General features: G+C 37.9%; 1 protein-coding gene across 1 annotated transcript in view; it reads left to right on the top strand.

Annotated features, from left to right (window-relative positions):
* Positions 1 to 13,705, top strand: part of ITGA9 (integrin subunit alpha 9) — a 953,395-nt gene that overhangs the window by 792,204 nt on the left and 147,486 nt on the right. Inside the window, exons 25-26 of the mRNA XM_070726333.1 lie at positions 10,227 to 10,346; positions 11,255 to 11,356. Coding sequence (XP_070582434.1) covers positions 10,227 to 10,346; positions 11,255 to 11,356 — 222 coding nt within the window. The remainder of the gene's footprint in view (positions 1 to 10,226; positions 10,347 to 11,254; positions 11,357 to 13,705) is intronic.

Raw genomic sequence — 13,705 nt, 5'->3', positions numbered from 1 at the left:
AGAATTAAATAGAGAGAGAGTGTTTCGTTAGTCTATTAAGTACTTCGATAGAAAGATAGCAATTCAGGTAATAGATATTGAAGAACCTCAGATTAGTTGGCAAACAGGGATAAGGAGAGAAGTGGGTGGTAAGGGAGTGGTGAGAGAGTAGATTTCTTCAAACAGAGCAAATAAATATAGATAATTCTATAGTCAGGTAAATAAGGCTATTAGAAGGGAGTACAATAATACAGTAATACAATAATTTAGTTTCGATTACTTTCTGTAGTTATGAGGTTTATAAGTGGTTCCTCCCTGCAATGAAAAAAAAAGAGGAAAAGGATCTAACGAATTTTATATTAACTATGTATATATATTATATTGATTGGATATATATAAATAACAATGTATCTCAGTGGGGATACAGTGATCCCTCGATTAGCACGGTCTCGATTAGCGCGAAACGCTGCAACGCGGTTTTTCAAAAAATATTAATTAAAAAATAAGTTCTCTCTCTCTTTCTCTCCCTGTTGCCGGCGTGGTATATGAGAGAGAAAGAGAGAGGCAGAGAAAGAGAGAGGCAGAGGTCGGGCGCATTACCGAGAGGTGGAGGCGGCGTGGGGACGCTGGGTGCCGGGGACACCGAGGAGGGGGTGGACGTGGCCTCTCAGCTGCAGAGCCGAACAAGGGCGGAGGCAACGGCGGAGTCCAGCGCTGGGGCCATGCGGGGCCGCTCATCCAGGGGGGCGTGGACTGGCAAGTCGCCCTCCTTTCTCTTTCTTTCTCTCTCTTATACCACACCGGTAACAGGGGGAGAAAGAGAGAGAGCGGAGGGCACCTTGCCGGTCCACGCCCCCCTAGATGAGCGGCTCCACATGGCCCCAGCGCCGCCCAGGCAAAGGGGAAACCCCAAGATCGCTTGCCGCTTGCCGTATTGCAGCGAAGGAGGCGAAGCAAGGCTCCAAGCTGCAATACGGCAAGCGGCAAGCGATCTTGGGGTTTCCCCTTTGCCTGGGCGGCGGGAAGACCAAGGGAAGGTTCCTTCAGCCGCCCAACACCTGATCCGCTCCGCAGCGCGGCAGCAGCGTGGAGCCGAAGATGGGGTTTCCCCTTTGCCTTTACCCCATCTTCGGCTCCTCGCTGCTTCCGCGCTGCGGAGCAGATCAGCTGTTGGGCGGCTGAAGGAATCTTCCCTTGGTCTTCCCCGCCGCCCACACGCAAACTCCACCATCTGCGCATGTGCGGCCATGAACAAAATGGCGCGCATGCGTAGATGGTGTTTTTTACTTCCGCACCACTATAACGCGGAAATCGATTAGCGCGGGAGGTCTTGGAACGTAACCCCCGCGCTAATCGAGAGATCACTGTATTGCCTTATCTTTTCTAAAGTTATTGAACCATCGAAAGAAGATATATGTAATTCATTGAAAATTCCTTAAATTCTTAAAAGCTTTAACACATACTAAAAAGTATTGGATGAATAATAAAGACAGATTAATATATATAAACTAAGTCAGATTAATACAGTTAGTAAATCTTATGTCTAGTATTTCTATTAGTAGACTATGGTAACCTAATAACTAATAGTCGAAAGGAAAGATCTCTTAATGTACTAACAGTGTAATCAGATATCTTATTGATCTACTGATAAGTTATTAAATTACTAGTAAGTTATTATATACAAGTGAGAAATAAATGTCTATTGATATATACAATTAATTAATTAATTAGTGCATTGATAGCAATTAATATCCTATTATAGTAAATATTTTCATTAAATTTAAATTGATTAATATATTGTATAAATTATATAAATTATGAAGATGTCGATTATTATAGTTAGTAGTCAATAGAAATGCATGGATAAATTGTCAATTGTAAATATAGATGTAGCAAGTCTTTTGGCCAGTAAAATTATATATTTAGATCGGTATGTCAAACCCTTCTTTAAATCCTCCAAGTCAAGATCGAAAAGTTCAGGTAGGACTTCGATGATGCTGCAGGTTATTAGTTAAGTTAATAGATAGTTTAATAGTTATATTCGTTAGAGATCGCTCCGAGTATCTTCTGTCTCCGGGTGTAATATACGATTGTTTCATTCGCGTGGCTTCACAGGATCTATCTAGGTTGCGCAGGGGTTTTGTGAAGTGAATCCTCTCCTTCCTGCAGGTCTACCAGGGTGTTGGGCGAAGCCTAAATAAATCGAAGGCAGTTTTAAACTATATGGGGAAAATCTCCAAGATGAACTTCAGCTGTTTGTGTCTGTGGGATCGAATGTCTACCCAAGCTCACCAGAGTGTGACGCAGCAACAAATCGGAGATTCAAGAGAAGAAACAGGAAATAGATGAATCACGCTATCCAATCGGATCCTCTGTACACGCTTCGGAGGTGAAGGAAGATGAAGCGGGAGCACTTTTTAAAGATTAAAGATTCCCTCTGGGACGTCAGATCTTCTCAAAGTATGATAGAAGTTTGGGTGATGTTGAAAGTTATAATGATTTGTCTGAAGTTGTTGTGACTCAAACGCTAGCTCGCCGCCAGCCGGAAGGAGGAAGATGTCAGCTCCTCCCACCTCCTTCTCAGGTCGAAGCTGTTTGTATTTTGAGCTCAAGTGACATTACCCAAAGAGAAGAGGAAAGAAAAATTTCTTCTGGTCGTATATCTCTCGTTCGATCCAGCTCTGGTATGTTAATACTCAGCTCCGCCGTCTCGGTCGCCGTCGCTAATCTCCGCTTAGTCACCTCCAGCTGGGAGCTCTCTAGGCCGCCATGTTGCTCCTAGCTTACAGGCACTCAGTCGTGTAGGGGATTGTCCGCTCCGTTGATCGGGCTGCCGCCTCCGAATCGAACTAGCATCACCCCCTATCCATCAGACCCTTTTTTGCAGGGTCTGAGGTCCCAAAGGACCAAAGAGAACCTATAAAAATGGAGGTGTTTAACGGAGCGCAGCTCCACACCGTCCGTTCAGTTCCTCAGCTGGCTCCGCCCCCCTAAAGCTGCCATTTTGATCACTAACTTCACTATCTCCCCCTTCGTTCTTCCTTTCTGATTGGCAGTTGGATCTATCTCCTGGAATACCACCAATCAGCTGTCTGTTGCCACCAATTGCAGCTATTACTGCTGTCCCACCAACTCCCTTCCCCCTCTCCAGGTGCGGCATTTGGTGTATAGGACGCACCCAGTTTTTGACCCTCTTTTGGGGGGTAAAAGGTGCATCTTATACACCGTAAAATACGGTAATAAGAGTTCTATCTCCAATATAAACATTAATGGGGAGAGTGGGCATCCTTGACAAACCCCCTTATCAATATTAATACTGTCAGTTGTGTCACCATTGATAACAATTTTAGCTATCTGTTGAGTGTACATGGTTTGAATAGCTCTTATAAATTTTTCCTTAAATTTCATTTTTATCAACTGATTTATAAAAAAAATCCAATTTAGGTTGTTAAAAGCCTTTTCTGCATCTAGAAAAATCAAAGCCAAATTATTTTCCGAATGTACTTCATAATATTGTAATATATTTATAATTTTTTTAGATTATTACTAATGTTTCCTTTTCCTTTTGAGGCTGTCTGCTTTCCTTCTCCACCTTGGGGGTGCTCCCTCCCCACTGCTCCTCCGTGTTGCTGTCCTCAAAGGCTGATCAGAGCACACTAACCTCCACCCCAGGCGCTGAAATTAAGCCTTGTGTTTTCTCCGGTAAAGCTGCCATTTCAATTGCTAACTTCACTCTCTCCCCCTTTGTTCTTTCTTTCTGATTGGCGGTTGGATCAATCTCCTGGAATACCGCCAATCAGCTGTCTGTTGCCACCAATTGCAGCTATTACCGCTGTCCCGCCAACTCCCTTCCCCCTCCCCGGGTGCAGCATTTGGTGTATAGGACGCACCCAGTTTTTGACCCTCATTTGGGTCAAAATTCCAATTTAGGTTGTTAAAAGCCTTTTCTGCATCTAGAAAAATCAAAGCCAAATTATTTTTCGAATGTACTTCATAATGTTGTAATATATTTATAATATTTTTTAGATTATTACTAATGTTTCTATTTGGTAGGAAACCATTTTGATCTGGATGGATTACTTCATTGATTATTTTTTAATCGTTCTTCCATTATTGTTGTGAAGATCTTATAATCTGAATTTAATAATGAGATCGTTCTATAACATCTAATCAAATGTCTTTTGATAGGGTGTTTAGGAATTAGGGAAATTAGTCCTTCCTTCCAGGACTGTGGGGTCTTGCCTTTAAATGTTGTCAATAATATTTTTTTAATAGGTTCTTGTAATTGCTTATAAAATTCAGCCTGAATCCCATCAGTCTCTGGAGTTTTGTTATTATTCTGCTTCTTGATTGCATTTTCTAACCCTATCGTTATTATATCTTGCTCCATTCTATTTAAGTTAGTTTCTGATATTTCTGGCAATTTAAACGGGTTTAAATATATTTGTATATTTTGTTCCTCTATTTCATCTCTTTTATATAATTTCTGAAAGAAATTTTAACAATATCCCCCCCTTCTAGGTCAAATTGTTTATTCCCCAATTAGTCTTCCAATTATTGTATATATCTTTTATCCCTTTCTTCTTTTAGTTTATATGATAACCATCTACCTGGTTTGTTGGCCTGCTCAAAATAATTTTGTTTTGCTAATTTAATCTTTTGGGCTATTTCTTCTTATACCATAAAGTTTATTTTCTGTTTTAGCAATTTGTTCTCTTTTCTCATTGTCTTTATCATTTTGTAATTTAGTTTCTAGCTTGCTAATTTCCTTTTGACTTTCCCTCATTTGATTAGTTCTAATTTTGTTCTTTTTACTTGTATATGCAATTGTTAATCCTCTAACAAAGGGGTTTGTTGTATCCCATATATTTTGAATCATATCCTTATTCCAATTTATTTCTAAAAAAACTGTTAACTCCTTTTCAATATATTGTTTATATTCATTTTCCTCAATTACTTTAGTATTCATTGTCCACCTGTATTTTTTTTGTATATTCTCCCTTAATCGTTAGTAATAATGGATTATGATCAGCCCTAGAATTATGTTCTATCTCAATTTCTAGAATATCTTTTTATAGTTCAATATCTGTCCAGATAATATCAAATCTAGACCAAGACTTGTGGGGATTGGAGAAAAAGGTATATTTTTGTTCCTCTGGATGGCTCTCCCTCCACACGTCTTTCAATTTAAATTCATTTACAATATCATTAAATTCTAAAGGTAACTCTTTTTTCATTCTTGTCCTGTTTCTAATGGGTTTTCTACAAAGAACACTACATCATCCGCAAAGGCCTGAACTTTATATTCCTCCTTTTTTACTTTTGTTCCCTTGATGTTCCTATCATTACGAATTCTGTTTAAAAGGGTTTCCAATGTTAAGACCTACAGCAGAGGTGACAGTGGACATCCCTGTCTGACACCTTTATTTATTTGAAATGGTTCAGTCATTTCAGTATTAATAATTGCCCTGGCTTTCTGGGAAGTATATATTTTTTCCACTAATTGCTCAAATTTATCGCTGAATTTACTTTTTTGAAATAATTTTATCATGTATTGCCAATTTACACTATCAAATGCCTTTCGCACATCCAGAAAGATCAGGGCAGCCTATCTTTCTGGATGCGCTTCATAATATTCAGTAATATCTAATACGACTTTAGTATTGTTTCTGATTTGTTGTATAGTTTTTGTTTATGTCTATTAAACCATTGTAGTCATATATATTATTATATTCCAATGTTGCTAATTTTTAATGTACTTTCTTGTAGAATTCTTTCTGTTTTGTGTTGGGGGCATAAATGTTAATCAAACGTACCTTCCTTTCATTAATTTTAATATCTAATATTAAATATCTTCCTTTTGGATCTACAAATATCTATTTTGTTTCTATTCCTTTTTTAATGTAGGTTGCTACCCCTTTTCTCTCCCTCGCCTCCAATGATGTGTATAGAGTCTACAGTTTTGGATTCTCTAGGTACCTTCTTTCTGTTTTCTTTATATGTGTCTCTTTCTGCTTTTTCTTTAATTAACTTTGTAAATATTTTCCTTCTTTTTTCAGGACTATTTAATCCTTTAGATTAATTTTATTGCTTTGTACATTTATCCTCTTCTTCTCTTATCTATTTGTTATCTATTTGTTAGTCTTTGCAACTGTTTCATCAATAGGGCATTGGCTCACTGGAGTGGTTACCCCTGGGGCTGCTGTAAAAACTTGTTTCTTGCTCCCTTATACATGGTGCATTCCAAAAGTAATGCAATTATTTTTAAAAAAGTAATTTGTTGAACAGATTTGCACAAACACTTAAAATTCTTTAAAGTACTGTCCTTGGGCCTCTACATATTTTTTCCAGCAACTCTGCCATGACCGGTACATGCCCTGGAAGGTGTCTTCAGGGACCTCTCACAAGGTCTTTGTCATGGCTGATTGGATCTCTTCTATGGACGAAAAATGCACCTTGCCACAACATGCTACGAGTCCTCAAATTCCTGGCCAAACAACAGGTACCAACGCTCCCCCCATAGGCTGACGTCACCCCAGCTGACTTCTTTTTGTTCCCAGCCCTGAAAGGAACCCATTTTTTGTCCATGGAAGAGATCCAATCAGCCATGATGAAGACCTTGCAAGAGGTCCCCGAAGATGCCTTGCAGGGCACATACCAGTCATGGCAGAGTCACTGGAAAAAAAGTGTAGAGACCCAAGGACAGTACTTTGAAGAATTCTAAGTGTTTGTACAAATCTGTTCAATAAATTACTTTAAAAAATAATTGCATTTCTTTTGGAACACACCCTGTATCATTGTTGTTGCAGTAGTAGACATTTCCTTTAATATGATCTTTTGTTTCTCTAATATATTAAAAATTCTAGTCCAAGTCACCATTCAATACCCTCTATTATTGTTATTAAACAGTGTTGTTTATCTAATATATCTGTATTGGCTATATAAGAAAATTTAGATAGTAATTAAGTATTGATTTAAATAGTTAAATAGTTAAAAATAGTAACAATAAAACCAGTAATTAATATACTATTGATATGCAGTGAATTTGTAAGATGTCAATATATATATTCTATAATGTTAAATATATTAAATACAAAAAGAAACAATTCTCTATTATATATACTTTATTATATTCTATTAACTATCTTATTGAATAACAAATAACAAGTAATGAAGCAATAATAATAAATAGTTAGATGCATAATTCCCTTAGATCTTATAAGATTAGTTAAATGTAAGACATTTAGATGGTTTACTTATCTACATATAGGATAGTAAAGAAAGAAAAAGAGAAATTCCACTATATAAGGTTAAACAAGTTTAATAATTTTTAAATAAGTTGATATCAAAACAACTAAATTAAGTTAAATAAATTGGTAAATTACTAAACTAAGAAATCTATAGGTATATAAATGATATATATAAATATCAATACTGTTTTATAATTTGATAGTTTGGTAATTAATAGTTTGTTAAAATAAATACTAATAGTCCATGGGTATTCAAAGTCCAGAGAAGGAAAAAGGAAAAAAAATGTGAGGGGAAGTAGTAGATATCCAGAGTCCAGGGGAAGAAGAGAAGTCAGGAAAAACAATATCTTTGTGACCTCTATTATACACTGTAACAGTTTATAGTAGGATCGCCAGAGGAAAGTGTTACTTTTAATGATTCAATGAATCTCCTGGAGTTCTAGGAGTCATATATTTTTAAATGTTTACAAAGTCCTATTGTTATCTTCTTTCTTTTCTCTAAGTGATGTTAATCTCCTTGGGTTTCTTTTCCAAGGTTTTTGTTTCATCTGTCTCTAGCGATGTTCCCCCACAGCCTTGTAGCATCCTGTCAAACAGCTCCATGCACTCCTCTATCCGCTTTCTCCACAGCAAGTTAATCAATTTCTCTCATCCTGTATTCCAACTATTGCAATGTCTCTTAAACCTTTCAAATCTTTTTGGACCCTCACAGTGGCTCGATCTCTTTAGAATCCAGTCTTTTTATGATTCGAGGCACTGGCGTCCTCTACTGATTTGTCTCTTATCTTCCTCAGCCTGTTGGTCCCCCCCCCGACTTTCACCTCCTCCTTTCTCTTACCTTTGATTTAACATGTTTGCAGACCTCTTTCTGCCACTGTGACTAAGTCTCTAAATTATCAGATTTCTCTTTAAATGTCCTTAGTCCCTTCCAGTGCTGATGTAACACACCTCTCTTAATTAAAAGCTTCCTATTTTGTGGATTCCTGCGACTTCAGATCTGCCATGTTGATCCACATCGGCAGAAGTATTTCATGTTGGGTAGGGAGGATGCCCTCCGCTCAGTGGGTGAATGCCTTCACCACACTGATGCCTGGGATACCCCTTTTTTCTCCACATTGTCCTTCAGATTGTCATGCCTTGAAGGGTCCCCAGATTGCAAAAATAAAGCAGCTTTCAGGAGCAAGCCCGCTCCTGTCCAGCTGCAGTGCCCCAGGTCTCCACTGGAGGTCTAGTTAGGGTTTTTTAAAAACCTTATTTGGCGAGAGCAACATTAAAGAGCTTGCAAGCCAGTAATAGCTGGGAACATTGTTAAAACCTGGTTAGGACTGGAAAGAAAAATTCTGAGCAAATAGAGCAATAAAAAAACCTGCAAAGACTTGGGGCTTGGAAAACATTGTTCGCAGAGAATAACAATGAAAGACCTAGAGCAATAAAAAAAATCTGCAGAGACAGGGCTTGGAAAACATTCTTAGCAGACAGTAACAATGAAAGAGCTTTCGAGCTGGGAACATTGTTAGCACCTGGTTAGGACTGGAAAGAAACTTACTTGGGGTAAGTTAGAGTAATGGAAAAAAAACTCTGCAAAGACTTAGAGCTTGGAAAACATTTTTCACAGACAGTAACAATGAAAGAACCTGCAAGGTAAGAGCTGGGAAGATCGTTAGCACCTAGTTAGGGCTGGGGGGCAAAAAACTTAAAAATAAGCTGCATAGCTGGTGCCACCACCACGTGGGGTGAGAGAGTGAGATAATGATCACACACACTGTGTGTGTGAAAAGAGAGTGAGTGATCCAATCTCAGAGAATTACAGCAGGTTAGGCAGTGGTGCGCTCTCTCTCTCTCTCTCGCTCTCTCTCTCTCTCTCACAAACACACACACACACACACACACACACACGTTGGATTGTCTCATTCTCTCTATTTTGTGGCAGTGGTGGTACTTCAGTGCCTGGCTGGCAGGGCTCTCTCACCCAGCTGCTTTCACCCAGAATTTACTTTGACAGCAGTGGAATTTGAGGGATGGTCAATCGCCATTCCCCTACTAAGCTGGTCTGATCTAGTGATGGGATTGCCTCCTGCCTTCTCCATCATGCCATGAATGGGGATTGACCATTCCCCCAAACCCTGCAGCTGTCAAAGTAAACCCCAGATGCTGCAAAAGTTGCAATAGATAAACAAAAAGCACAGCTTCTGTCTGAAGAATGAGGGGGAAGAGGGAGAAGAAAGAGAGAACATGGTTGAGTGAGAAGCATGCCACCAGTCAGGTACTGAAGTACTATTACTGCTGCCATAGCAAGGTAGAGAGCAAGAACAATCTTATCCTGATCCTCTCTGTGTGTGTGTGTGTGTGTGTGTGTGTGTGTGTGTGTGTGTGAGAGAGAGAGAGAGAGAGAGAGAGAGAGAGACTGATCTGTGCATGTGTGCGTGACAGAGAGAAAGAGAGCAAGAGTAATCTGATCCAACCTGTTTGTGTGTGCCTGAGAGATAGAGAGCACGCACGAGAGAGAGAGCAGGGGAATGATTTTGTGCGTGTGTGCAAGAGAGAGCAAGAGCAATCCAATCCAACCTTTGTGTGTGTGTGTGTGTGTGTGTGAGAGAGAGAGACAGTGAGAGACAGTGAGAGAGTGATCCAATCTGTGTGTGTGTGTGCGTGTGTGTGCGTGTGTGTGTGTGTGTGTATGAGAGAGATAGAGAGAGACAGAGACAGAGAAAGAGACAACCACAATGTTGATCTGGCTCTCAATGAAATCAAATTTTACATCCCTTTGTACAAAGTACATATAATTAGGAGAAAAAAATACAAAACAATTCAAATTTGTACTTAGAAATGATGATGAAACATGATGAAATAAACCAAAAGTAGGATAAATGAGAATGTACTGTACTGTAATATCAATCTTGATAGATATGCTGAAGATAGATAGCTGAACAAGGTTTATTGATCTATCCATTTTTTCTCCCTTTGTTCATTTGCTTTTATTTACTTGTTATTCTTTAGGATTGTGAAAGACCAGGCATGTCCTGCTTAATTATACAGTGTAATTTAAATTCACTAGCAAAAGCTGAATCCTGTAGCATAAATGTGCAAATGCTTTTGAATACAGAGATATTAAAGAAGGTGAGCATTATTTCTTACACTATAATATTGGATTTTATCTAAACAATTCACATTGGAGTTGGATTTAAACTTGGATTACTGCGTTATCCTATTTATTATATCAGGAGGTTGGGTGGTGTTGTATTTTTGAGCAGTCTCCGAGGCAGAAAAAAATGAATCAGAAAAGATGCAAATAATTATGTTTTGCACCTTTCAAAATGCTCTTTAGTTTTAAAATAAGTGAGAAAACTAAATAATAGAAACTAACTAAATTTAGATTTTGGATTTCAGTGTAACTCCATCAATGTAAACAATAGATTGAAATATAAGTAATATATAATATATAAAATGTAAGTGATAGTGTGCATCAAAACTGATGCGCACACTTTTAAATGCTGATGGAAATGAGTATAATGTTCAGATTTTTCTGATATTTTAATACTTTCAAAAATGGATAGAATAAGGACTTAACCTACTATGCTAAGCTTGATTTATGGTTTATGATGTATGATTCTGACCTTACTGCACCAGAAGACATGTATAATTTCAAAATACAGTAAGAATTACTTTAAATGGTAATTGCTAGTCCATTTGTGTTAAAGCTTTTTTCAAGAATGATTATACTGGAAAAATACATATATTTAGACTCTATTCTGTGCAGTGTTAAAACAATTTTTAATCATTAACTTATGTATAAGCACATTTTATTAATTACATACAAATATTTGCTTCTAATTATGATGCAGCAATAATTCAGCTTAAGATGTTCTTTGCTGGAGATATTTGGGAGTATCTTACTTTCTTTTAAATGTAAGAATACTGTTTTTTGAACTTTTGCATCCAACTTTGGTCTATTTTAAAATGCCCATGATTATGAGAACTGTATGTTTGAAAATGTTCCTTAATTATCCTTATTTTTCAATCTATAGGATACCTCATCAGTGATTCAGTTTGTAATTCAAGCAAAGGTGAGAGTGGACCCAAGGAAACGGGCAATTGAAGTACCTAATTCAAATTCTGAGTATACAACAGTAAGTGGAAAACTCTGAAGAAGAATTGTTTGCTGTAATTTAATGCATTAATGGAATGCATTAAATGATCTAGTATTTAGCAAGGAATTGGTGGTCAAGCCAAAGAAACAGAAGGAGTGTGCTTCGGAAGGAGTACTAGCATTGATATTGTTGCCACAAAATCCTCTTGTGTTTTTAGCTGCTATGATAAGTCTAGAAATGAATGATATTCTTCGGGCACTAGTGAACTAGTTCAGCTTTTTGATTTTTTAAAGACTGAGTAATGGATATTTACTGTGCACATATATGCATTAACAAGGTAAATCACACTGCTCACTCTGGGCTTCTTTATTCATTAGGTTTTGGAAAACTCTTACTTTACATCCAGATAACAGAAAAATACACAAACCGTGCACCAACACATGGGTTTGATCAAGGTTTTTGCTATGTTGGAAGAGATGCCATCTGTGAGGGCAATCTTGAGTTAGGGAGATCTCAGAGTTTGCATATTCCATGCAGACCACTTGAACCCCTTAGCCCCATCCAAAATATTGTCATTGCAAGTTATAGATCTCCGAGGAGCACCTTAGTGTGAGAAGATGCCAGAATTATTTGATGTGGGAAGATGCAACATTTTTTTCTGTTTAAACATTTTATTATATTATAGAATAAAATACAAAAGCAATTAAGAATACAGAGACAGGAGGGAGAAGGAAAAAGAGAAGTGAAGAAGTATGCAGGAAAAGAAAAAAAAGTGTTGACCCCCCCCCCCCGTTGCAGTAAAATAAAGTATTAACAAGAAACCACAACTTTTTACTTTTTCATAATAATATAAACCAACAATTTCTATAAAAGTAAATAAATCTTATCAGTAAAATCCAAATTTTCATTTTTCCCCACCTCAAGCACAAAGTTGAGAAGCAGTCTCCATGTGGCAACAAAAGTACTTGTATTATTTTCTTTAATCAAAATGGTCAATTTAGCCATTTCTGCCAATTCCATCAGCTTCTTTAAAATTTCATCCATGGAGGGAATTGAAATGTCCTTTCATTTTTGTTTGTACAGTAGTCTTCCTGCTGTCAAAATGTATAAGATCAAAGTCCCATTTTTTCCCAAGTGTTTTTCCATTAAACCCCAAAGTTTCTGGTTGCATCTTTATCTTCATTTTAAGAATTTTTTGTATTAAAATATGAATCTACCAAAAAGACAGGTCAGAGCCAATGTGAGGGCTGTTTTGAATATTATTGAAAATTTACAATGTCATAATGAGAAACAGGCAGCCTTAATATTTCTGAATGCAGAGAAGCCTTTGACCATTTAAATTGGACTTTTTTATGTTTAAAGATCTGAAGAAGAAATGAAATTTGGAGATAACTTTATTTTTGTTTGTTTGTCTGTTTGTTTGTCTGTTTGTTTGTCTGTTTGTTTGTCTGTTTGTTTGTCTGTTTGTTGTTTGTTTGTTTGATTGATTGATTGATTGATTGATTTCTAAGCTGCCCCTCTCTGAAGATTCGGCGCACCTTACAATGTATGATAAAAGCAATAATACAATGGTAAATCCAATTAATAAACTAAATACCTAACCTAAAATCCCAAATATTTTAAAAATCAATTATACACACTCAGACCACAGCCACTCACAACATTCATCAGCCAGGTGGCCTAAGATCTAATTACCCCAAACCTGTGACACAAATGAGTCTTAAGACTCTTACAGAAGGTAAGGAGGGTGGTGATAGTGCGTATCTCCAGCAGGAGCTGATTCCAGAAATCTGGGCCCGCACAGAGAAGGCTCTTCCCCTAGGCCCCACCAAATGACATTTTCTGGTTGATGGGACCTGGAGAAGGTCAACTCTATGGGACCTAACCGGTCGCTGGGATTCGTGCGGCAGAAGGTGGTCTCGGAGTTAATCTGGTCCCATGCCATGTAGGGCTTTATAGGTCACAACCAACACTTTGAATTGTGTCTGAAAACCAATTGGCAACCAATGTAGTCCATAAAGTGTTGGAAAAACATGGCCATGTCTAGGAAGGCCCATGATTGCTCACGCAGCTGCATTTTGCACAGTTTGAAGTTTCTAAACACTCTTCAAAGGTATCCCCATGTAGAGAGCATTGCAGTAGTTGTATCTCAATGTGATAACGGCATGAGCAACTGTCAATAGAGACTCCCTGTCCAAATAGGGCCGCAACTGGTGCACCAGGTGAACCTGGGCAAACACCCCCTTGCCACAACCGAAAGATAATGGTACAAAATCAGCTGTGGATTGAGGAGGACACCCAAATTGCGGATCCTCTCTGAGGGGTAGTGGACAGACAGTTGGAAGAGGCAGAATCCACAGCCACTCTGTCTTGTTGGGGTTGAGTTAA

Source organism: Erythrolamprus reginae, chromosome Z (assembly GCF_031021105.1).
Source record: "Erythrolamprus reginae isolate rEryReg1 chromosome Z, rEryReg1.hap1, whole genome shotgun sequence".
NCBI lineage: Eukaryota > Metazoa > Chordata > Lepidosauria > Squamata > Dipsadidae > Erythrolamprus > Erythrolamprus reginae.
This window is presented reverse-complemented; position numbering and strand designations above follow the sequence as displayed.